This window comes from Henckelia pumila, unplaced genomic scaffold (genome assembly GCF_033568475.1).
Source record: "Henckelia pumila isolate YLH828 unplaced genomic scaffold, ASM3356847v2 CTG_461:::fragment_3, whole genome shotgun sequence".
Lineage (NCBI taxonomy): Eukaryota > Viridiplantae > Streptophyta > Magnoliopsida > Lamiales > Gesneriaceae > Henckelia > Henckelia pumila.
In genome coordinates, this window is record NW_027331831.1 from 6449855 (window position 1) to 6475607 (window position 25753).

At 33.2% G+C, this 25753-nt stretch overlaps 2 protein-coding genes across 4 annotated transcripts; one reads left to right on the forward strand and one right to left on the reverse strand.

Moving 5' to 3' along the window:
• The first annotated feature begins 13317 nt into the window (after positions 1 to 13317).
• Positions 13318 to 14387, forward strand: LOC140872302 (NDR1/HIN1-like protein 13). Its single transcript, XM_073275123.1, has one exon. The coding sequence runs from the start codon at positions 13469 to 13471 to the stop codon at positions 14306 to 14308; it is 840 nt and encodes a 279-aa protein (XP_073131224.1). The 5' UTR covers positions 13318 to 13468; the 3' UTR covers positions 14309 to 14387.
• A 1628-nt stretch (positions 14388 to 16015) lies between these two features.
• LOC140872214 (protein IQ-DOMAIN 6-like) lies at positions 16016 to 18439 on the reverse strand. 3 transcript variants are annotated; one of them, XM_073275012.1, is made up of 5 exons: positions 18203 to 18439; positions 17811 to 18074; positions 17170 to 17397; positions 16890 to 17003; positions 16016 to 16682 (listed from the first exon to the last, which is right to left on the reverse strand). In XM_073275012.1, exons 1-5 carry the CDS (start codon positions 18269 to 18271, stop codon positions 16104 to 16106), a joined length of 1254 nt encoding a protein of 417 aa, XP_073131113.1. In that variant the 5' UTR covers positions 18272 to 18439; the 3' UTR covers positions 16016 to 16103. The 3 variants fall into 3 exon arrangements, with proteins under 3 accessions (XP_073131113.1, XP_073131112.1, XP_073131111.1); XM_073275011.1 differs by having other exon boundaries at positions 16016 to 16679; positions 17811 to 18080; XM_073275010.1 differs by having other exon boundaries at positions 17811 to 18080.
• Between the last annotated feature and the right edge of the window lie 7314 nt (positions 18440 to 25753).

Below are 25753 nucleotides of genomic sequence, written 5' to 3' on the forward strand. Positions count from 1 at the left end.
AGAGCCTTTATGAACCAATTTGATCAATCAATCGGAACATGACCGTAAGTGTGCTCATCAAATCTTGATAAAATGGTTATCGTGCCTAGATATTCAGATATACAAACATAAAATCCAGTTTAAATGAAAAATATCCTCAAAAACCCAATATGTTTATATGCACGAATATCTAAAATCTCAATTCTGAGTTTTTTTTTATCAGAGTTAATATTGCACAAGATAACTTGTTTCAGCTGACCACATACCCATTTGATCCTAAGCATATCGACCCAACCGGATCAAGTCATACCAGGAATCATGAGATTATAAGATTTGTATTCGTCGCACTGGAACATACGAAATCTTGATATTCAATATTCATGATCATCAGTGTCCAAAAATTATTATTAGTCTTTAACACGTGTGTTGGGTTTTATGGACTCTTATTGTGGAGGAAAAAACATCAGAAAATGCTCAATATGAATCAACCGTAATTAGTAGCATAAGATAAACATACATAATTGATTAAAAAATATACCAGCTAAGCAACAATGTAGGATTATTGACCAACATTAGAATATTTTAAATAAAATTAATTTTACTTACAATGATTAAAACCAAGATATAATTCCAAAGTTTCCAACTATCTCAAATAATGTACTAAAAAGTCTAAATTGTTTGATTAAGACTCATTAAAGCTCGGATTAATCTTTCTTAAGTTTGAAATTTCGTCACGTAAATTTATAAAAAATATTTTTTTAAAAAAATTAAAGACGACAAATTTTTTATTTTATTTTTATTTAAGATTTCTCTCAAATTTTAGTAAAAAAAAATCCTACTAAATACAAAAACTTGACTATATATCTCAGAAGAAATTTTTTTTAAAAAAATACAACCTAAATATTTTCGTTTTGTTTTGTTTTTATCAATATTTGCGTGTTGGGACCGGGGAAATATAATATTACCTCTACAGATAAATTAAAGGGTCATTGCGAATTGAAATTAATGTGGAAAATTTAAAATAAATATTATTTTATCATACGTGTTGAACCAGTGTCGGTGGTAACTGGCACGGCTGCATAATTCAATTAACCAGACCGAAGTAATCAATGTCACATTAATAATTTCATCTCATCCTAAATTTAAGATCATAATTAATTAATTATTTCATTGATCAAAGCGTAATCAATAAGTAATGGAGTAACAAGTATTATTTCTTTAAGTCTTTTTGGATTGACTTTTTTCGGGAGGCTGCAAAAAAGTGATCAATCCACTGTTATACTTTAATAATTATTTGAAAAACACTTTAATAATGTCGATTATTGTACTGATTAATTGCTAAAGTCGTGTAATTAAACCAAATTCTTGATCAAGTCTCCAACTGATTGCACAAATTTTATCGGAGATGGGTGAGACAGAGCCAATGGAGGATCGATGATTGCCCTCGTCAATAAGGATGACAATAGAGCGAGTTCGGGACGGGTTTAATTAAACTCGAGACTTGTTCCGCCGAGATAAAATAGAACCCGGACTCCAACCCGCCTCGCCTCTTTTTTGGAACCGCCTGCCTCGCCTCAAAATCCGAGCTGGTCCAACCTGAGTTTGGACCCGCGAACCCGTTAATATTTAATTTCTAAAAAAGCTTAAATAAATTATTATTTATATTAACAAAAAAAACACATGCGTTTCGTGAGTGATATAATATATAAATTTCATATTTTTTAAGTGTATATATTTTAGTTTTAAATTCACTTGATTTAATTATAATTATCTACAAAATGATTGAGATGTAATTGTAATTTTGATACAAAATTTATCACTCAAATAATAAGCTTTAACAATAATAGATACTTATATTAAAAAAATATGATATATCTTTAGTTAGAAGAACAAAAAGAACATGATTTCTTGGCCATTCACAAAAGAGAAACCTTCAAAGAAATAATTATGACAAAAATGTTAAATTCCATCGTTGAAGTTTCACAAGTATAAAGTTGATAAATTTAATAAAAATTTCAGAAAATACTACATTTTGAATCTTGATTTAAATAAATGATAAGGATAACCTCAAATTAAAGTATGATTCGACATTCTTCCCCAAAAAAATTAGTGAAGGTCCCATGACCTACCAATAATCATGATAAATGTTTCAATTAGGATAAATAAAAATTAGCTATCATGCACTTGTATTCAAATTTAAGAAAGAAAATAAAAGTTTTTAGCGAGATGAAACTCTACTCAAAGTGCAAATAAAACGAATAAATATGATTTTGGTCCAGATTTGGGTGAGTTTAATAGCAGATGAATTTCATCTTTCGATTTTGAAGGAGTTGAAGAGAACGATACGTGAGAAAAGTTTGGAAGAGAAGAGAACGAGTTATTTGGAAGAGCACAAGTTATCATCCAGTTAAATTTCAAGCGGTTTTAATCACTTTTACTTTCATAAACTAAATCAAGGCTAAATTTGTGATTTGGTTGTTGGACATACCATCGTAGCAAAAACAGTTTCTCTAACTCCTGTCAAACTTAATAATATAGTAAAATAATATATATATAACATATTACTGTATATTGTAAAACCCAAAAAATCCATAAATCTACTCACAAGTATTAAAGAGAATTTAAATAAAATTTAAATAAGTTTATTTCATTTAATCGTGATTTAAAAATTTTGTTTAAATTAAATGAGTTTATTTTATTTAATTAATTATTAAAAGGGATGCACATCCATATATATACATACATGTATGCATTGAGCAAGGAAAGAAAAGAAAAACACAAACCCTAATCTCCAAACCCGTCCAGCTCGCTTCCCTCTACGCAGCTGTCGTATTTTTCTCATATCTCCTTCGTCCAATGTCCAAACTTCAATCTGTTTGAAGGGTTATCTTTCTTACGTTTGTGGCTTCGATTTGAATCATGAATCACTGTTTTTTATGGTCGTTTCAGCCTAGATAGGATCCTTCTTGTAAGACGTTTCTGCACAGATTTTTTATTCCATTTCTTCTAAGATTTTACCTTTGATTCTTGGTGTCTTCTCACCATATAAAGTTTTATTTAGAGCTTAGGAACATCTGAACCAATTCCTGGATTTTTGAGCATGTCTCGATTTCATTTGAATAAGGCTAGATCTCTACCTAGGTCCAAGCTAATTCGGTTCTTTGTAGAACAAAGACAAGTGCAAGTTTTTTAAAGCTTTTGAAACTCATTCAAGCTATTATGTATTTTGATAAAATGATATGTATCACTATGTTATATGACGATGTATGTTTAGATCTTTAAGAGTTTTGAAAAAAAAAAAAGAAGATATATGTAGATGTGTTTTTGTAAACTTTTGAAAGTAGCAAGTTTTTCAAATATTTTGAAACCATCATTCAAGGATATAAATAATTTGATATGAAAAATGTATGATTATGTGTATATCTCTATGATTTTATGAGTTTTGAAGAGCATGTTACATGGGAGGATCTATTAAGGGGCAAGGGAGGATATGTGCCCCTCCTTGAGTTTTGATATCAAAGTATTAGCATGTCTTTAGATTTTAAAATTAAAATTATGCACATATATAAAATTAATCCAATGATCTAGAAGTCAAAATTTACCACTCCGCGTGTTATTTAAGAATCGTCTGTAATCCAATGGGAGATGAATATATGAATAATAGTTTAATTACGTGTATTGAAAATGATATATTTCTTAGTTTGTTTGTGTCTCGATTATAAAGGTCACATTTTTTTCTCAAATATATAGTCTTATATAATATATTTAGTAATCTTGTTTTTACTTTTTTACTAATATACTCCTATTAAATACGTTTTGAAAAAAGTGTAACCATTTTTGAATGAATCGAGTAGGGATAAAATATAAATTTTGTGTGTAAATTTATTTTTTCAATGATTTTTCTTAATTTGTGAGTTTGAAAAAACAAGCCTATATAATTGAAACATATGAACTATTTTTTAAATTCGGTTCTTGGACCTCTCTTGACAAAATTTCTGGATCTGCCACTGGCATGTTATATGTTTGATTGTATTCGTGAAACTTGAGTTGTTCTTGATGTTCTTGGAAGAATTTTTTAAGATGATTGTGAAGTTGAATGTTTTGAAACCTTGTGGTGTTCTTGAAGCTTTTTGATGCAAAATAAGTTAGGATTTTGGGTAAAAGAAGTTTATGTTTGAAGTTTGAAGTTTGAAGTATTGAAGTTGTATTCGGTGGCACCGGATTAGCGACATCCGTTACGATTTTGAGGATCACGACTGGTGTACTAATCCAAATAACTTGAGGCAAACTTTGTTTGAAAGCTAGTTTATATATCTACAATTTTAATGTTTTAAGTTTTGTCCAAATCCGGAAGGCTTGCCAAAATCACCTCGAAGTGTGTCGGTTGCTTTGAAATTTCTGTGCTGACCCATCTTGGGAGAATGAGTATAACTTTTTACTAAAAAAATCCAATTGGGATGAAACCAGCGGAATTTTAAATCCAGTACAAAGGGTTACAACCTTTATGTTTACCACTTTTTCAAAATCAGGCCGCAAAATAAAGTTTTAGAGCGTGCAAATGGCCACATCTGTGCAGGGCTAGTGAGAAATGGCTCCCCCGCGCATGACCTTCGAATTTAAGTTTTTAAAATGTTATTTTAGGGTCTTAAATTCATGGTTATGATCTTTTTAAGACTTGTATAATTTTCTTTAAGAGTTCCTATGAAAAAGTTTCAAATTTTACGTCAAGAACGGAAAGAACGATTTACGTGGACCGCTTACGTTATGTGATGGATGTACATGTCTAAGTTTCATTCATGAAACCTATGTTTAATATGAAAGTATGATTTTTATTATCTACAATATGCATGAAGTTATCGAGTAAAGATTTATGTTCATGAAATGAAATTTAAGGGCGAAAGCCATATGTTTGTTGTACAACGAGAACTGCGAATGTGCTCATTATGATGTGTAAGAATGTGTCTTAAACCAAAAGGCCTATTAATTCTGTTATACCTTTTCTAGCTTGGGCTTGATATATTGGACTGGCCATCTTGTGTGTTGGGCCTAATTCCAGCTCTAAGTCGGAAGTCGATCGAATCAGAATTCAGAGGAAGCAGGAGGATCAAGAAGTATAGGAAACAAGTGTTGTGTATAAAGAAGTAGCTTGGATTGTACTTTGTCTTGAGAATTATACTCTGTAATCTGTATTTTTCTGATTGAAGATCTAATAAAGTGGTTGGTGTTCATCCGTGGATGTAGATCATTTATGATCGAACCACGTAATCTGGGGTGTCTCGATTTCTTGTGCTCTATGGATTATTAAATTTTCTTAGCATTTTTCTTGTGAAGTGTGGTTGAGCAGGTTCAGTGTTTCTTGCTAGATTATTGTGTTTTGTTTCTTGAATCGATCAGTGTTGAATCTATTTGCGCTGAGGATTGATTTCTCTGGTTGGAATTAGAAAGTGATTACATTTTTTTACAAGTGGCGCCGTCCGTGGGAATCGCATTGAAGAAAATGGGATCACTTAAGTTCGATTTAGAGAAATTCACTGGGAAGAATGATTTTTCTTTATGGAGAATCAAAATGAGAGCAATATTGATTCAACAAGGTTTGATTGATGCCCTGGAAGGGAAAGAAGAACGGCTGGGGGATGAGAAATCTGTCAAAGATAGGGAGATTCTGATGAATAAGGCACACAACACCATTGTATTGTGTCTTGGAGATAAACCACTTTGTGAAATGGCCAAGGAGACATCACCAACTGCTGTTTGGAACAAGTTGGAGTCCCTCTATATGACGAAATCCTTGGCTAACAGGTTTTATATGAAACAGAGACTCTATTCCTTCAAGATACATCAAGAAAAGAAGTTGGATGATCAGTTAGATGAGTTCATCAAGATTCTTGATGATCTGGAGAATCTCGACATAAAACTTGATGATGAAGACCGAGCCCTGATATTATTGAATGCTCTCCCAAAGTCTTTTGAAAATTTCAAAGACGCATTGTTGTATGGTAGGAAACAATCAATAACATTGGAAGAGGTACAATCGGCCATTCAATCTAAGGAATTACAGAAGAAACTAAAGAATGCTATCGAGCCTAAAGGAGAGAGTCTTGTAACTCGAGGTAGACCTGAGAAGAGGACAAGGAAAACTAAGGATTTTAGACCAAGATCAAAGAGTCAGACAAGATATAAATGTTTTCACTGCCATAAGGAAGGACACTTTAAAAGGGATTGCCCTGACTGAAAATTTAAAGTCAAAAGTGAAGGAGAAGTTGCTGTGGCAGAAGAAGGATATGAATCAGCTGAGGCCCTTAATATAACTGGGAAGGATCCTAATAATGAGTGGATCTTAGACTCAGGATGTTCATTCCATATGTGTCCAAATAAGTCATGGTTTGAGAGCATTGAAGAATCCGAAGAAGGGGTAGTGTTACTGGGAAACAACAAGACTTGCAGGATCAAAGGCATTGGAAGTGTAAGACTGATATTACATGATGGAACAGATAAAATCCTGCATGATGTTAGACTAGTACCTGAACTAAAGAGGAATCTGATATCCCTTGGCACTTTGGATTCACTTGGCTATGTCTTTAAATCAAAAAATGGAACACTCAAAGTATTGAAAGGCTCCCTTGTGGTAATGAAAGCTGTGAAGAAGAATTCTCTGTATATACTGCTGGGAAGTACTGTAATAGGGGGTGCATCAGTAGTACAAGAGAAAGTGGACAATACAAGGTTATGGCATCTAAGGATGGGATACCTAAGTGAAAGTGGTCTACACGAATTAGCCAAACAAAATCTACTCTGTGGGGATAAGATCACTGATCTGGATCTTTGTGAGCACTGTGTGTTAGGCAAAGCAAAAAGGGCAAAGTTCCAGCAAGCCGTTCATACATCAACAAAACCACTTCAGTATGTACATTCTGATCTTTGGGGTCCATCAAAGACAGAAACAAATGGAGGAGGTAGATATTTCATATCCATCATTGATGACTTTACAAGGAGACTTTGGGTTTATATACTCAAGACAAAGGATAAAGCTCTGAACAAGTTTAAGAACTGGGTTCAAGTGAAAGAAACAAAAATAGACATGAAGGTGAAGAACTTGAGGACTGATAATGGCTTGGAATACTGCTCTGAGGAATTTGCCCAATATTGTAAGTTTAAAGGAATCACAAGGCACAGAACAAATCCAAGAACTCCACATCAAAACGGTTTGGCAGAAAGAATGAATCGAACATTGCTTGAAAGGGTTAGATGTATGTTATTATATGCTAGCCTGCCAAAGTCTTTCTGGGGTGAAGCCCTTTCTACAGCATGTTACTTGATCAATAGAAGCCGGTTTAGTGCGATAGGTTTCAAGAATCCTATGGATTTATGGAGTGGGACTCCCTCTGATTACTCAAAGCTCAAGATATTTGGTAGCTTGGCATATGCACATGTCAAGCAAGACAAGTTAGAACCAAGGGCATTGAGGTGTGTGTTTATAGGTTACCCTGAAGGGGTAAAAGGTTATAAGATATGGAATATGGAACCTACTGGTACAAGGTGTTTCAATACGAGAGATGTCACCTTTGATGAAACAAGATTAGGATACTTAGTAAACAAGGAGGGAAACATCCAGAAATATGGTGCTCATAAGAAATCTCAGGCTGAGGTGGAGCTTATAAAGGAGAACTCTTTGAAAAAAACTGAGGAATACCATGAAACAATACATCAGACAGAAGATGTGCCAAGTGAAAGAGATCTAAGTACATATGAATTAGCAAGAGACAGAATAAGGAGGGAAACAAGACCTCCACAAAGATTTGGGTATGCTGACCTAACTTTGTATGCACTAACTGTAGCAGAGCAGGTGGAAAAACATGAACCATCAAACTACAAAGAGGCAGTATCTGGAAAATTCAGAAGACAGTGGCAGGATGCAATGGATGATGAAATCAGCTTACTTCTAAAGAATAAGACATGGAAACTTGTACTCAGACCCCATAAACAGAGATTTTTGGGATGTAAATGGTTATACAAGTTAAAAGAAGCCTTATCGAATGACAACAAGGTAAAATACAAAGCAAGACTTGTGGCCAAGGGCTATGCTCAAATAGAAGGGATTGATTATAATGAGATATACTCACATGTTGTCAAACACTGCTCTATTAGATTAGTTCTTGCCTTAATCACTCAGTTGGATTGGGAGCTAGAACAGCTTGATGTTAAGACTGCATTTTTGCATGGTGAGTTAGAGGAGATAATCTATATGGAGAATCCAGAAGGATATATAAAACCAGGAGATGAAAACCTAGTATGCTTGTTGGAAAAATCTCTTTATGGCTTGAAACAAAGCCCTCGACAATGGAATAGAAGATTTGATGAGTTTATGAAGAAGCTAAAACTGGAAATGAGCAGTTATGACAGTTGTGTTTATGTTATGAGACAAGGAACTCATGTGAAGGTTATATTGTTGCTCTATGTGGATGACATCCTTATAGCTAGCAAAGATATATCAGAAATCCAACGGTTGAAGGACAAACTAAGTTCTGAATTTGAGATAAAAGATCTAGAGAAAGCCAAGAAAATCTTAGGCATGGATATAAAGAGAGATAGACAGTCAAGGGTGCTTAACTTGACTCAATCAGCATATCTGGAAAAAGTACTTCTGAGATTCAACATGAATGCGGCTAAGGAAGTTGGCACACCTCTAGCACAACATATAAAGCTATCATCTGAACAGTCACCTAAAACTGAAGAAGAGAAGAAGGAGATGGTGCACATACCTTATGCAAGCGGTGTTGGTAGCATAATGTATGCTATGTTCTGTAGCAGACCAGATCTTGCTTATGCAATAAGCATGATTTCCAGGTTTATGTCAAATCCTGGAATTGAACATTGGAAGGCATTAAAGTGGGTGTTCAGGTATCTAAGGGGATCATCAAATCTGGGATTAGTGTTCAAAGGACAAGGAAAGGAGTCAAATCCTAAAGTGGGATATGTAGACTCGGATTTTGCTGGAAACTTGGATACAAGGAAGTCCTTAACTGGTTTTGTATTCACTGCATTTGGGACAGCAGTTACATGGAAAGCCACCTTGCAACCAGTAGTTGCACTTTCCACCACAGAAGCCGAATTTATTGTTGCAACAGAGGCAATCAAGGAAGCCATATGGTTAAGAGGATTAGCTTCAGAACTTGGATATGATCAAGGTCCAATTGAAGTCTTCTGTGACAACCAGAGTGCTATACACCTAGCCAAGCACCAAGTGTTTCATGAACGGTCCAAGCATGTAGAAATCAAACTCCATTTTGTGAGAGATATTGTGTCTAAAGGTGATGTGTTGTTAAGGAAGATTGCAACAGAGGAGAATCCAGCAGATGCTTTAACAAAGTCACTATCACTTCTCAAGTTCAAGAAATGCCTTAACTTGATAAGTGTGAGTGAGAATCAGTAAGATAAAGACCAGGAAAGACGAAAACCTAGCTTAGTTAAAGACAAGGTGAAGATTGTAAGAATGTGTCTTAAACTAAAATGCCTATTAATTATGTTATACCTTTTCTAGCTTGGGCTTGATATATTGGACTGGCCATCTTGTGTGTTGGGCCTAATCTAAAAAAAGGGGGCCCAAGATTAACTGATATTAACGGAAAGGAGTTAGTCGGTTAATTAGGAAGCAGAATAAAAAGGGAAAGTTAGAGTCACTTTAAAGTGGGAACAATTTCCAGCTCTAAGTCGGAAGTCGATCGAATCAGAATTCAGAGGAAGCAGGAGGATCAAGAAGTATAGAAAACAAGTGCTTTGTATAAAGAAGTAGCTTGGATTGTACTTTGTCTTGAGAATTATATTCTGTAATCTGTATTTTTTTGATTAAGGATCTAATAAAGTGGTTGGTGTTCGTCCGTGGATGTAGATCATTTATGATCGAACCACGTAATCTGGGGTGTCTCGATTTCTTGTGCTCTGTGGATTATTAAATTTTCTTAGCATTTTTCTTGTGAAGTGTGGTTGAGCAGGTTCAGTGTTTCTTGCTAGATTATTGTGTTTTGTTTCTTGAATCGATCAGTGTTGAATCTATTTGTGCTGAGGATTGATTTCTCTGGTTGGAATTAGAAAGTGATTACATTTGTTTACATGATGGTTGCCACAATTTCACATATTTCATCGCTCGAAAATGATAAATTTTTATGTTATGTTCATGTTAAGATGTCATTTCAAGTCTCATGATTTTCGTACGATTTTAATTGCATATATTTCATCAAGGAACAAGAAGTGATGTTATGTAATACTGCATGAAGTTTATTTTCAAGTTTTTTAAGTTAAGTATCAAGATGTATATGTTTAAGTCCTTTTCATTTTAAAGAATTTTGAAGATCATATTCAAATCTTTTAAGTTTAAGGTATTTTGATGTCATTATGTTAACGATATGTATGTTTATGCTTGTTGAGTCTTTAATTTAGACTCACTATACTTGAATGTTGCAGCTAGATTAGCAGCTTTGATTTAAAGGCTTTGGTAGAATGACTGAAGAGTCAAAGAAGCGAATACATTGCATGACACGACAGTTCCGAAGCTTTGATGTTTTTAAAGCAAGAAGATTTTCATATGTTTATTTATTTTATGTAGTTACATTATTTTATGCACGTTCTTTAAAGATCAGGATTTAATTATTTTCATTTTTAGTATTTTAATGATGATTTTTAAGGATTTCAATCTTTAATATTATTAAATGTTTATTTCAGTTTTTGATAGTTTTATGTCGGTTCCTCGAATATTTTAAAGGTATTTTTTGTACATAGTTTATTTATTGAAACTCACATTCCCCAATCCTCTTAAGATTCTAAACTATTAGTTCTAAATCATTTTGTTAGTAGTAAGTTTTGATAGGTTGGATAATTGCTTGATTAATAATGAATCCCTTGTATTGATTTTTGTACTTAGATTGTTAATCGGATGGAATAAAATCACTGTACAACCTTAACTCTTTTTCTGCCCCTTTTCGCGTGGATAGTTTTTGTCTGTCAGGATTAGACCAACTCATTTACCAAAATAACCCTTATTCAAATAAATAATAAACCAAAGTATTTCTGTATTTGCTTTAGTAAACCTAGAAATTTCTTCATTCTTCATCACCGACAAACACAATGGAGAACGACGAGAATTGGTTCGTGATTTCAATAACCAGATCGTGTTGATTTCCGAGCATAGAATTGAAAATTCATCGTGATTGTATGAGGTAACTTTTCTAAAATCTCCAAGGTTTTGAAAATGGTTTCGACGAGAAGAAATCCGATTTATTTTCCTTACGACTTCTCTTGTATCTCATACTTGTTCATTTCCTTCTTAGGTCTTGTATCTGCAAATTCTCACAAAAACATCCCGTGTATGAATTAGTGTTAATGGCGCACTCAGATTAGTGTTTGAATCAAATGATATTTGAACGTTTGAACACAGATTAAATGGGCAAAAAATACTTACCACTACACGTTGAAGGAAGCCGCAATGGAATTGTTGGAATGGGTTCACGTCTTCTTCTTCGGATCTCGTGGGGGGCCAATATGAGAGCTACTTCCAGATCTATTTCCTCTTTCCTTTCGGCAGTGAAGAAGATGGGATGTGAAGTAAAGATTGATTGAGATTGGAGTTGTAAGTGAGAGTATTTTGGTAATCAAATAAAATACATATTAGTCAATCTCACTTATAAACCACACACCAAATATAATATTATCTATAAAATCTTTTTTTTATCAATCACTTATCAATCAATTTATTAATCATTTAATTATCTCATTTTCCTACCAAACGAAACCTAACTAGAGTACATACCATCCTCTGATTTAAAGGAGGAATATCCAATTGTCATCATTTGCGTAAAAGGCGAAGCACCTGTTAGAAAATGAAATGCTATATTAGAAAATCAAAATAAGGGGATGCTAGTGTCTCCTCATATCACTATGCTCACTTGTTGTTTGTGTTCGGAAGAAAGAATTTGGATTTGTGGCAGATTTCAAAATTAAGGCGAAAGAATATACTTGGGCACTACAAAGGATTTCAAAACTCACTCAACTCTGTTTTCAACTACACAATAGAATCTCCCACAAGGAAATGTCCAATTTGGTGGAGTATGTTAATTTTTGGTCAGAGGTCAGAAGTTCAATTCTTCTACCAACACTTTTTTGGATTAGCATGTTACACAAGGCTTGTCTAGCGTGGTTTATATATCTAGCATAATTTGCAGGCTATTGCGTTAGTTCGAGAGTTTACCCAGTGCACATCGAAAAGTAGCAGCTGCGATTTCCCACGTCATAAAAAAAAATTATACAATAGAATCGAAAGAAGAATTTAAAATCAAATATACTCAAATTTCTTCTAAATACACAATAGAATATATATCTCTTGAAACGAGTCGACCTGACTCACATATCAAAATCGACCCATGAAACTGTTTCGTAAAAATTTGTGTATAAAATAAAATTTATCGGGGCTCGCTGGCTAGACATAATATAATATAATATCCAAGGGTCAACACAAGCACACAAAATACATGCAAAGCCATATGAAGCATGAGACAAAAAAGCCATTGTGTCAGCACGTTGAGAAAGAGAGAAGGGAAGCTAAGGAAACCAGAAGATTCCAAACTTTGGTGAGGTGCTACACAACCATTCTCAGTTAATGCTCAACTCTTCTTTTCCTTCTTCCATCTCGCTACCCAAAACCTCTTAAAGAATGGGGCAAATGTTGTTGCCTAATTTACTCTTCCAATATCAATTATTGTATTGTGAAATTGAAATTAAGTACTAGACATAGTCAATAATAATAAATAAAAAAAAAGCTTCAGCCTAGATATTGAGAATCTAGCTAATTTCATACTTGTGGGGTAGTTGAAGCTATTAATTATAAGATGATTGTGAATATGATGAGGTAATTCAAATAATTATACATTAAATGAAAAATTTTAGTCACCATTCAACCCGTAATGAAAGGGAGAAGAGTAATCATATAATCACCCACTCGCGCATGGCTTTGGTTGATCGTATGATACAAAGGATTAAAGAAATCATTCATATTTACTCGATAATAAAATCCACACAAAATATTATGTGAGAAAATCTCACGGGTTGATTTTGTAAGTCAGATATTTAATTTGATTCGATCTACGCAAAAAAACATTATCAAAAATATTACTTTTATTATAAATATATATATGAGTCCGATCGATCTTTATCACAAATATAAATCTGCATGATCGTCACAAAAAAAACTATTGAATGTGGTACATGTTCTCAAAATTTGTAAATTATTATTTACATAATCGACGAATCCAATATAATAACAATGTTTATTGAAGTCATCCCACTAGATTCTCAACTGAAATAAATGCAGTAAACCTTTCTTTATCGTCACTTCACTTGATTTATTTCTTTAAATCTCGAGAAAGAATCCCCCTTTACTATATACAATCTACAGTCTTAACACACACACACACACACAGAGAGAAACTTGATATTCTTGAAAATGACTGATGACAGAGTTTACTCATCGAACAAGCAAAATGGCACCACAGCAGCCGCCGCCGCAAACCACCGCACTCCCGCCGCGACGGCCAACAACCCACCTACCCGATTCCCTGCCTCAACCAAAACAACAAACCCCTACAATCCCATGCGCCACCACTACCGCCCCACGCCCACCTCCCAGAACCGCCGGAAATTCAGCCGCCGCCGCTGCTTCTGCCTCACCTGCTTCTGGGCTACTCTCCTCCTCATCGGAATACTACTCCTGGCGGCCATCGCCGCCGCAGCTCTCTACGTGCTCTACCACCCCCGCCGTCCCGCTTTCTCCGTCACCTCCGTCAAAATCTCGACCTTCAACCTCACCACCACCCCCTCCGACGAGACCACCCACCTCACCACGAGAATGAACCTCACTCTCTCCGCGAGAAACCCAAACAAGAAGGCGATATTCTACTACGACAACCCCATGTCCATCACCGTACTGTCTCCGTCGGTCATTTTATCAAACGGGTCGTATCCAGACTCCTTCACCAGCTCTCCGGACACCATTTTCATAATCCACTCCACAGTGGAGCTGAATTCTCAACTTCTGGATGTCGACTCGGTGAACTCCTTGAAATCAGATCTGAAAAGGAAGAATGGGCTGCCGATCAAGATTGTTATCGATACGATTATGGGCGTGAAATTGGAAAAACTGAAGATGAAGAAAATCGGGATCAGAGTAAACTGCGACGGGATTAAGGGTTTGATGCCGAAGGGTAAAGAAGCAGCATTAGCCAATTCCGCCAATGCGAAGTGTAAGGTTGATCTGAGAATCAAGATCTTGAGATGGGCATTTTAGTGTAATTATGATCGTTACTAATTTCCCATATTTTATTTTTCTTTGCTATTTTATTTTGATTTTTTTTTTCTCTTTTCATTGTTATTCTGACCAATATATAATTCATATTCATACATTTTCTATAAATAAATTCAATCTTATTCTCTTCTTTTTTCCCTTTTTTGAAACCGTAGAAATGGATATTTTTTTATCTTAGGAATTCAATGGTTTTTCTGAATTCTGGAACCATTCTGTAAAAATAAATTACAAAACAAATTTTTGTAGTGCTTGAAAGAGTTTGTAAAAAGCACTTTTCAATTTTTTTTTTCCATAAAATTTTAAAATTGTGTGAAAGAAAAGCTGAAGCCTGAAGGTACTTTGTATTCAAAAAGTTTTTGGGATTCTATTATGATTTATGATTAATGAAAGGACAAGGGTCACAATGGGAACACCGAGTGCACAATCAAGATATAGACAGACTATTGCGTTAATTCGAGGGTTTATTCAGTGCGCATCGCAGGTAGCTGCTGCAGATTTTCACGTCATAAAAAAAAAGATATTGGCATGCGATATATGTATACGTGTTAAAAGATTTTGAAATAATTATGTAAAATAATTTTTTTTTAACGTTATATATTTGTTATGTATTTGAAAATATATTATAAGTTTCTCTAAAATTTTCATGAACAAGAAAATGTAGATACTTCATACTAGATATATACTACACAACACATCTAAGGTAGTTGTCCTATGTTTTCTCTGAACCTTTTCCATGTACAGATGTTATTTTTGTGAGATTTTTTATTAATATTATTATTTTAAGATCAATGTAATAAAATAATAATTTGTGAATCCACCTATACGAGTTTTTGGTCATCAGATTCTGGTGTGTATCCAATTGGGATTTTCTTGGACTTTTTTCGTATCGTATGACATTTATTTTTAATTAATATTTTACCCTTGATTTCTAGTAACGTCTCTCTTTCTATCTATATATATTTTAATCTTGTTCTCACATGATTTGAGTTAATTAATCTTATTAATTTTTTATAATGCTGGGTATGGGAGTAAACTAACTCCCAAATGGACTGTGTATGCAAATCTCTAGGCAAAACTAGTGATCGTTAATGTAATAATGCTGACACAAACCCTCTATACAAATGATTTTCATGTGTGTTGAAGGTAAATTTCATACTCCATTTTGTAAAAATAGTAAACAAAGTGCATCGGAGTTGAAAATAAAGTTGAAATTTTCAACTCTGACATGCTCCTGTAAAAATGGGAGGGACTTTAATAATAATCCTATAATATTGCCTGTACAGAGTGATGTTCAACCAAGGAGACTAGCTACGCAATTATTTTTAAGAAATTGTCTCGAATATGACATATAATACTAACTTTAATTAAAAATTTGAACTTAAAAAAGATGGAATTTGACTATTAAGTTAGAGATAAAAAAACGGTTTAAAATTAGGTGAGGCCTACGCCTCCTAGACCGAGCTTCTGTTTCACGAGACTTGTTCAATGCGGCTCTAAACATGATTTGAAAACTATTGTATTAATTCGAAAGTTTATCCAAGTGCGTAAGAGAGTACCGCAGGTTCTCAAGTTGGGAAAAAATACAAATTAGGCAAGAGGAAGCTTTTTTAAGAGAAACTGGGCAATTGCATAATTCAAGAACTCGACTACTAAAACTGAACTTCAAAAACAATTAACAGATTCCAAGATATGAAGTTACAAAATTTACACAAACCAGACATCCAAATCACATCATAACAACAAGCTGTTGCAAGTTCAAGATAAACAAATTACCTCCTTAAATCCATGATCTCCCATCACTCTGACTCAGCTTTCGATGAGCCGCTGACTTTTGAAGAAACTGAAATTCTTCCATGGATTGTTTTTTAACCCTATTGATTTTTTGCTTTGCCTTGGTCGCCTCCGTCAAGTTCATATAGCTTCGTCTACTATAGCTGCTGCTGCTGCTATCTTCTGCTCTATCGGAAGTAACAATGTTTCTTGAAATTGGAGTAGCGTGAATGGATGATGAAGCCGAGCTTTCTTCGTGCCTAAAATCAGAACTTGGGCTGGAAGATGAATGAGCTTGTCCTAACATGGCAGGCGGCTTTGCTGATATTCTTGTGCTGACGTTGTTTTTCCTTACTTTTACTAAAGTTGGTTCGGCTGATCTTGGATGAATATTTCTTTTGGCGGAATTTATCGAGGTTATGGAAAGTGGAGTTTTGGAAGAAGCATTCATGTTTGATTGCTCCATTAACCTGGTTTCCCAAGGTTTTGCTGCCATCCAACGTTCTAGCCAGCTCCAACCCCAGCTATTTCTATCCAGTTGGTTGTTTTTCATCCGAGAATCAGTGCTTTGGCTCGACTTCTGCTGCTGGAAAAATCAAGAAAATAATCAAAACGCAACACACTTGACCATTCCATATAGGCCTCCATAAGCAATATATTCATTTGAATTGAAACGAAATTGACACGAAGGAGAGGGTCGACTGCCTCACTCACCCTTATGTGCGGTTTACACTCACCAAAAAGAGGAAAACAAAGATTAATCCAAATCTTTTACCTACACAAATCACAATACCTTTTGAGCAAGAGAGTATGCAATTGCCCTCTCTCTCTTGAAAGCTCCCTCTTGCCTCATTTGTATCTTTGTCTTAATCTCCTCAAGAGTTCCCCTATTTCCACACCATCCATCCTGAAGATTCCAATAATAAATAAAAAACCCAATTAATTGTCAACCGAATAAGCTGAGAGGCGAGGGAGGTCCTTCAATACTAAATTGTTTTTTTTTCCCCTGCAAAGTGGGATGAACTCGTCCTCAACAAATGAAAATGTCGAAAAACTTCGAAGAATGCTGCTACCTCAGCCTGTTTCAAGATATCATCCTTGCTGTGCCGCTCATCTAGCATCTTTTGCACAGCCAATCCCTCAGCTGACATACGCACATTACGAGCCCTGATTCGAGCTTGAACTCGAACAAGAGCCTGCATACACCTAAGAGTTACAGCAGCTTGCTTTCGGACCTGTCTGCCACGAACTATGGCTTGAAGTCTCACCAATCCTTTCAATGCCCTCAAAGCTCTCCTTGCCTAAAATGTTTTCACTCAACGATAAGAAATCAATTGACTTATTCAAGACAGTGACTGACAATCCAGAATAATTTGATGCTTGGAAACTTTATATTAAGAATGATAGTTCGAGAATCTCATCAGTCAACATCATAAAATTATCAAAATGTCAGCTAAATACGGCAGAATTTTCTTATAAATATAAATCTTGAGCATTTTATAAAGAAAGCTTTAATCTTCAATTCAAACGCACCGGAGGCAAAAAAAAATTCAAACTTGCTAAACCAACACCAACTAATAATTGTCAATTCAAATGAAGCATTTTTCAACCCAAAAAAGCCAAAGTTCCCTATAAAATAAGCACGAATCACAAAATCTTCATTGAACATCAACTCAAGACATAGAAATAAAACTATGTAAACGAGAAATCTGACCAAAAAGCCACGAAATGCAGTTTGGATTCTAATGGCAGCCCATTCTTGTTTCACAGCTTTGAAATCTTTAGGAGGAGCCCTCACTACAGCGGCCACTGCGGCAGTGAATGCATCGCTATTATTCTTCAATGACACAGAATCAAATGAACACTCTGAGCCACCAACAAATCTCCCATTTCTTCTGAAACTTTTCCACGAGGACACACCAAAATCCCCCAAAGAACCCTTCCTCCACAGCCTCCATTTGCTGCTCTTCTCCCCCAGCTTCTCCTTCAAAACATGAAGCATTAGACAAAAAAGATTATGAACAAGAAATGGGTAGCACCGAATTTGTCTAAAAACAAGAAAAGTAACCAGGAGAAACGCAGATTCATGCGGGTTCTTGATCTTACATAGTAGTCATCTTTTGCAGGCTTCTTGAGTCCTATCAATGCTTTAACCCACTTCCCCGAAGCACCCATTCGAGAAAACCTCAGCAAATAAGCAAAGCTCCGATTCCTGAGAAAAAAATCTAAAAAAAGAGTAGAAGAGAAGACAGAAGGTTTGTTGAATTTATCAAAGTGGAGAATGGAAAAAGACGCATAGAGAAAGACAGAAGTTTGAAGGAACTGACAAAGCAACTGTTCAGCCTAAACAGAATAAAGCACACACATTAATAGAAGACAGATGCATAATTTTATACTATGCAAAAAATCCATTATAAAACTCGATTCGTTTTATATTTATTTTTTATAAAAAGTAATATTTGTTTTTATAAAATAAAATATTTTTCGTCAATCAAGTCGAATTGGATATTTAACTCACAAAACTGATTCGCGATTCCAAAAACAACATATATGGGTAAAAACTCGTGCAAAAGTGATTGTTTTGTAGTATCCAATTAGGGAATCGGATTTGAAATTCAAAAAAAAGGGGATGGGTTGTATTCCCGCTTGAGTGGTTTTGTGTTTGGCTCTAATTGCAAAGATGGGACCCAAATAACTGTGTGGATCCTAAAAAAGCACAACCCGTTTAGCAGACAAACAAATCCCTAAAGTTAGTGCACGAAAATTGTTTTTGTCTATGCATTATATATTTTTAATACATGTCTTCAAAAATCAAAATAAAGAGGTAGCTCATTTTCTAACTAATAAAATGCATTCGAAGAGGGAAGGGGATTTGTTTCGATTCAAAATCGATGGTTATAGCTTCATTTCAATCCATCTTGGGGCATCTCCGACCCTTCTCCATATTTCCAAAAATGTCATTGTCTAAAATTAAGTACAAAAAAACTCTTTTGTATTATTTTTCATTTTTCTTAGTTCATTTCATATATATCTTTCATTTTAATCTTTTTATTTAATTTTAATGATTTTTTAGTTTTTTAATGTATTTCAGACTTCCTTATTTTTTCTTATTTATTAATTTATTGTAAACGTTCATTGAAGAAACAAATGAAATTATGAAAATAATAATTGAATAAGATCGAGACACAAAAAAAAATACATTACATATTGCAATCAAAATGAGCAATAATCACAAGTCATGCACGAGTCTGGAGCAAACATGTGTTGCATGATATCATGACAACGTTTATTATAATGCATAATACGATTATTGAAAATGAGCGAGATGAGCATATGTTTATCACAAATTATCGCGAAGCACTCATCCCAGAAGTTGAAATGGTGCATGGTGAACATATCCGATTCCAAGATTTTCTTGCATTTTCTTGCACGTCATCGTTAAATAAAAGATAGGTCGGCTCACTGTGCACTCCGGTCGTTAAATAAAAGATAGGTCGGCTCACTGTGCACTCCGGGATGCTCTTATTGATTATTTGTGAGAGGAATACTCTAATTTAGAATATTAGTCCGTAGATTGTATGTGTAGTTCATAATTATCTCGATTTATGCGTGTATTAATTGTTGTGTACGGCTTGCAATTTAATGTCAAAATAATTACATTATTTTTAAAAAATCGAGTCATATTTAATTTACTTTATTTAATAATACATTACATAATTAATACTTTTCTTATCTTAAATAATTTGGAATTAAAAATAAAAAATAGAGATTTTTTTTTTAAAAAATAGAGAATGTGTGTTAAAGAAGATTTTTGAAATAAAGAAATCAATACTCTGTTTTAGAGGATAAAGAATGGAAAAATGAATTGCATGGTTAAAGATGGTCGAGGATGCCCTTAGGATATCAAAATGTGAGGAGTGATAACAACTCGATATATAACTAGACAATGATGATTCGTTAGTTGTCCGAATTCACGAGACATGTTGTATACTTGAATGAAACGATTTGTTTTGGGTAAGAAATATATGAAAGAATCAGATCTATTTAGAATGCATATTATGTTATTTTATATCCATCTTAATTATTATTGTATCTAAATAAACTAAAAAAGATGTGAACTTGAAATCCACTCAAAATAAATTCATCATAGTATTGAAATACATAGCTTCAGATCCTTCAATGTAACCTTACTGTTCAAATCGTAGTTGAACCTAATCACACCCACACAACTGGATTTCGATTTCAATTTTATATTTCACGATAATCGAAGTCATCAAGTATCGTTTCAAGTTAAAGAAAAAATAATAATAAATAGAAAGATAAATAATATAATATGATAAAAAATAATAAATATAAAATAATAGTATTTGGTTTATTTGATTGATAAATGATAGCTTGTTTGTTTTGATTGATAAAATTTTAAATAAGATGATAGATTAACATTTTGTATTTTTAAAAATTAATAAAATTTGAATAATATTATTTATGAAGAGAAATATAGTAATTTAAATTTAATAATTTGATTGATGTGAAATAAATAATAAATGATTTGGTTGATGTAAAATTAATATTTAGTAAATGATCACTTGGAAAGTTCTCGTGGCCGTGAAACCTAAGCTTTGTACTGTAAGTTTGAGTGCGACCGAATTGAAAATTTATGGGTATACATATATTTTGTAAAAAGTCAAAAATAAAAATAAAAATTTGAAACGAAAAAAGTCAAATTTGTGAGAACCATTATTTTGAAACTTATTAGTTATCTGTTATTTTTCCTCAACTTAAATTATATTATAAGGTGCCAAGGTCCAAACCATGAGTCATGACCTGAGTACTTGTAGATAAGAATATTTTCGATGTCGTCCACGGGATATAAGTAGGGGTGGGCGCTGGTCAAGTTTCATCGGATCGATCGGGTACCCGACATTTTGGGTAGTTATTTTGACTATCCGAACCCGATCCGAATAAATCGGGTATCCGACAATCGGGTACCCGATTTTTTTGGGTAAGGTCGGGTACCCGGGATTTTTTTTTTTGCAAATTTGATGAATGTGAAAATTAAAAACAATACATATATTTATGATTGTGAACTACTTCTACCCTCATATATTTACTTATTTTTCATAAGTTTTGAAAAAAAAAATTCTCAACTCTATCAAACAATTAAATAATCGAAATCTATGGAAAATCAAATTAAAAAATTATCATTTCTCAATAGATGTATGTATGCCAAATCCAAAAAAAATGAACAACCATTTTAGTTGAGAGCAATATAATAAAAATAGAGAGGATATGTTTTTGAATAATACATACTAATATATATTGAATTTTTTTAAAAAAAAAAAATTGTCGGGTTTTGTCGGGTACCCGAACCCGATCGGGTAGTAATTATACTACCCGAAACCAACCCGAAAAGCACAATATCGGGTTCGGGTTCTACCCGAACCCGATTTTTTTAAAAGTAACCGACCCGATCGGTTTTTACCCGATCGGGTCGGGTCGGGTACCCGACCCCAAACGCCCACTCCTAGATATAAGCGAGTTGGTAAGGCTTAAGATGACGTGAGAAAAAATTTTCCAGCGTTGCGGGTTCGATCCTCGTGTAGAGCATATTCCCTGCTGAAATATTGTGTGGTATGCTCTGGGGGTTGACCATGTGGTTTCCTCCCTCATTACCCTGCCGCTCGTACACATTTGACGTCCCTCAATTTAACCCCGCATGATCCAATGGACCTCTGACTCATATAAAATGAAGTCTTCTTCGGGATCAATTTTTTTTTAACAATATTTTCGATGTCTTCGGTTAAATCCCAACATTTGCATTGGATTCCTTTGTCAGTGCTGGACCACCCACATATCAACAACATAATAAAATGGCAAATTAAGGTTCAAATTTTGCGTAGCATTGGCACATACAAATTTCTTTGTTTTTTTTCCCTATAAAGTTCATGAAAAAGTTAATTTAGAATCATCATTTCTTGTAGTTTGTGTGTGGTGCCTCTTGCTCGAAAATTATCACACTTGATCATCATATTTGAACTTTCAAATTGGAATTTCGATGTTGTTTAGTTTCTGGTTTGGCCTACAAATGTCGATGTATACTTTACGTTCCCAAATCCCAATGGTCAAAAAAGAAAGTCGAAATCCGGTCCGTGTGGATAAGATTGTTTTTTAATTGTGTATTGACAAAATTAACCCTTTTATTTATCCATGCTTTTATGTTATTTATGGTAAGTTACATCCTACCTATACAGGCACTGTCTTGACATACATCTAAGGGTCCTCATTTATCAATAAATGTGAGATCCATTATTTTTTAGTGGACCCCTCATGTATTAATAAATGAAGAATCTTAGATTTATCATGGGGTAGTGCCTGTAAAGATAGGTTAAAATGATCCATTATGAAATATTATTATTTCTTCTAAAAAAAGTATTATTACTTTGCCCACTAACTACCTACCCACGTTTTCCTCAACTTACCATTCCATCTTTTATTATTATAACTAATTAACTTTTAATAAATAAAATTAAAAAAATATTTAAAAATAAAACTTAAAAATTAATTGTCATTAGAGCATTAATAATCAATAGAGGTTAAAAATTTTGGTTACCTAATGAATAATTAATTATTAACCAACTAAATTACCCACATTTTTATAATATTAATTTAATTTATTATTTAAATTGGAGTCCAACTAATTGTTAAACATATAAAAGTAAAGTTGAATTATTGATAAAAAATTAAACGCAAAATTGATAATTGATAAAGTATTAAAAGTAAAACTAATGCGATATTTTCAATGGTTTATTATATTTTCGCATTTTATAATTTATTATATCATATTAATATAAGTGATATAATTGTCCTAACTTAATTGTACTCGATAAAATATATAGTTAACTTAATTTAATTTAAAATTTATTAAATGGAGTCCATAAAATAGCATCATAATTGTAGTTAGAAGAATATCACCTAATTATATTCTTAATAAATGAAATGAAAACATTAATTAAAAATTAAAATTAAAATCAATATTTATTATTAAACACAGTCTGGATAATTAATATAATTGTCATTAGAGGACTAAAGATAAGAGATGTTAGAAATTTCGATTACCTAATGGGTAATTAATTTAACCAACTAAATTACACATATTTTCCTCAAATTAATTTAATCAATTATTTACATTAGAGTTCAAAAAAATAATTAAAGATAAAAAAATAAAGTTGAGTTATATTTATTTTTTAGTTTGTAGTCATGTATACTTTTAATTTGAAATTATATATACTGTTGTAATGATAAAGAATTAACTATTGAGGTAAAATTGATAAACAATTAAAAGTAACACTAATGCGATATTTTCAATGGTTTATTTTATTTTCGCATTTTATAATTTATTATATCATATTAATCTAAGTGATAAAAGTATCCCAACTTAATTGTATCAATAGAATATATAATTAACTTAATTTACTTTAGAATTTATGAAATAGTTCGTAAAATAGCATCATGATTGTAGTTAGAAGAATATCACCTAATTATATTCTATAATCATTATCTAAAATGATACAATTTGGAAATCATGAAAAACTATGAATACATACTTTTATCAAAATATTTAATTAATATTCGAATTTATTAGTAATAAACCAAGTATCATGATATGTTAGAAATTATATTAAATTAAATCAATAAAAGAGTTAGTCCGATATCCAATAGTTTTTACTTGAATAACATTAATAACCAATCATTATAAACAACTAATTTTTTTTTTTATTTATCTCACCTGTATAAATGTATAATATAGATTAATCAAATCGTAGATAATTTAACTTATTTTTATATGTCCAACTTTTTTGATAGACGTTCTTTATTATATTAATTGGTTATACTTTGATACATGCATATTAATTTCATCATTATTTGTCATTATATCTCTAGATTGTTTATTGAGTGTTATTTTTTTTATTGCATATTTGTATGGCGTGTGGATGGATAAACATTTTTCAAAAATTTATTTCAATTCATATTGTTCTATTTGTGTTATGTTTATTATATTATTGTTTGTTAATAACACAAGTTTTAAAAATTGAATTTTTAACAATATATATGTTTTTAATTCATAATATTTTTAATTTGTATATATAAAACGAATCTTCTAGTGAAAATTATCGATACCATGTCAAGAAATTTAAAGAGTGTTAAACAAATTGGCTGCTGCAAAATAGATTTAATTATAACTGTTGTTAGTATTAGAATCTTGTAGGGTGGTGGTGGACATAAAAGGCTTGAAGTCTGTATGGTGAAAGATTAATCCATCTTGTGGGCCTCTCTTTGAAGAGTTTGTAAGTTGACAACACGTGAAATTTAGAAAGCTGAATAGAAAAGAGTCCAAGTAAGATAAATGATGAGTATTTTCTCAGGATAAAGATTGTGAATATTATTTTCACTGGTGGAGCTAAGGGCGCTTTCTCCTCAAAATAAGAAATGATGAACATAATTCGATTGAAAGGGTAAATCACAAATGATACTATTGGATTTCTCCTCTCCTAACATCACTTTGGTGGGATTTTGTGAGATCGAGTTCTTGTTATTTTACCAATATATATATATATATATATGGTAACCGTGGATCTCAAATATTTCAAATCAATAACAGTCCAAACATCATGTTTTACGAGCAACTCGATAGCATTCATCAGCTTTAGACTTAGTCAAATGTTATGTAATATAGTAACAAAAAAAAAAAATTGCTTGAGAAGCCATAACCAACTTAGCTTCAAAATGAAAGTCAAAAATTGGTAAAACATGGGGATTACTTTCCCACAATAATGCACAAAAAAGTGGACATTTTGTTGCATTGTTTTTATTTAATTCAAATAATGATCAAGGACAACTCTCCACCTCCCTTTCAAAGTAACTAGAGACCATGACCAATAATGACATTGGGGTATTCCTTGCATACCAGCTACAACAAACACTAGCTAGAAAGATCTCTGAACGTACAAGAGCGTTCTTGCCCAACTTCATGTAGCGCCACGAATTGTGGAGATCGAAGTTGGTGATGTGCTTCTTAAGTCGAGCAACATTTTCTAAACATCTCAAAATAAATGATCATACTCATGATCCGCTTCTTTGCAGAGAGTTGAGACTATATTAATATGCCACATGAGCTTGTGACTCTACCAAGCCGATCGTTTTCACGCTAGAGCGAAGAGGCTAGACCGATGAGTTGGAACCGATCAGGTACTCCAAAGTCTACAAAACAAAGAGACGAGCTCGATGTTTTGAGGCAAATTAAACATCATTTATGTATTTCTTTGTTATGTAATATTTAGGCATATTTCTTTATTCACAAACTAATAAGTCATGAATTACAAGCCCAACGAATAAAAAAGTAGGATTCCATCACAAAAATAAACATTGCAATCCGTATTCAGACTTTGACGAGCTAGAAGATGACGATTTACATGAATATTCGTGCTTCGTCGACAATTTCTTCTTTCTTGCTTATTGGCAATATCAAATTCAAATGCCACCTTCTCTGGGTTTCTCTTGGTTGAGTAGATGTTACCCGCAGGTTAGTACCCTGCGGGTAATGTGGCGGCCCATGATTGGTCAAAATTAGTGTCCACTAATTTTGATCAATCATGGGGT

What these genes read in the sequence shown, in the direction of transcription:
- LOC140872302 (XM_073275123.1), top strand. Translation starts at nt 13,469, where the DNA reads ATGACTGATGACAGAGTTTACTCATCGAACAAGCAAAATGGCACCACA.
- LOC140872214 (XM_073275010.1), bottom strand. Translation starts at nt 18,271, where the DNA reads ATGGGTGCTTCGGGGAAGTGGGTTAAAGCATTGATAGGACTCAAGAAG. An exon ending in ATATCTTGAAACAGGCTGAG is followed by an intron (nt 17,004 to 17,169) that starts GTAGCAGCATTC and finishes TGGAATCTTCAG; the next exon opens with GATGGATGGTGTGGAAATAG. An exon ending in CATACTCTCTTGCTCAAAAG is followed by an intron (nt 16,683 to 16,889) that starts GTATTGTGATTT and finishes TGATTTTTCCAG; the next exon opens with CAGCAGAAGTCGAGCCAAAG.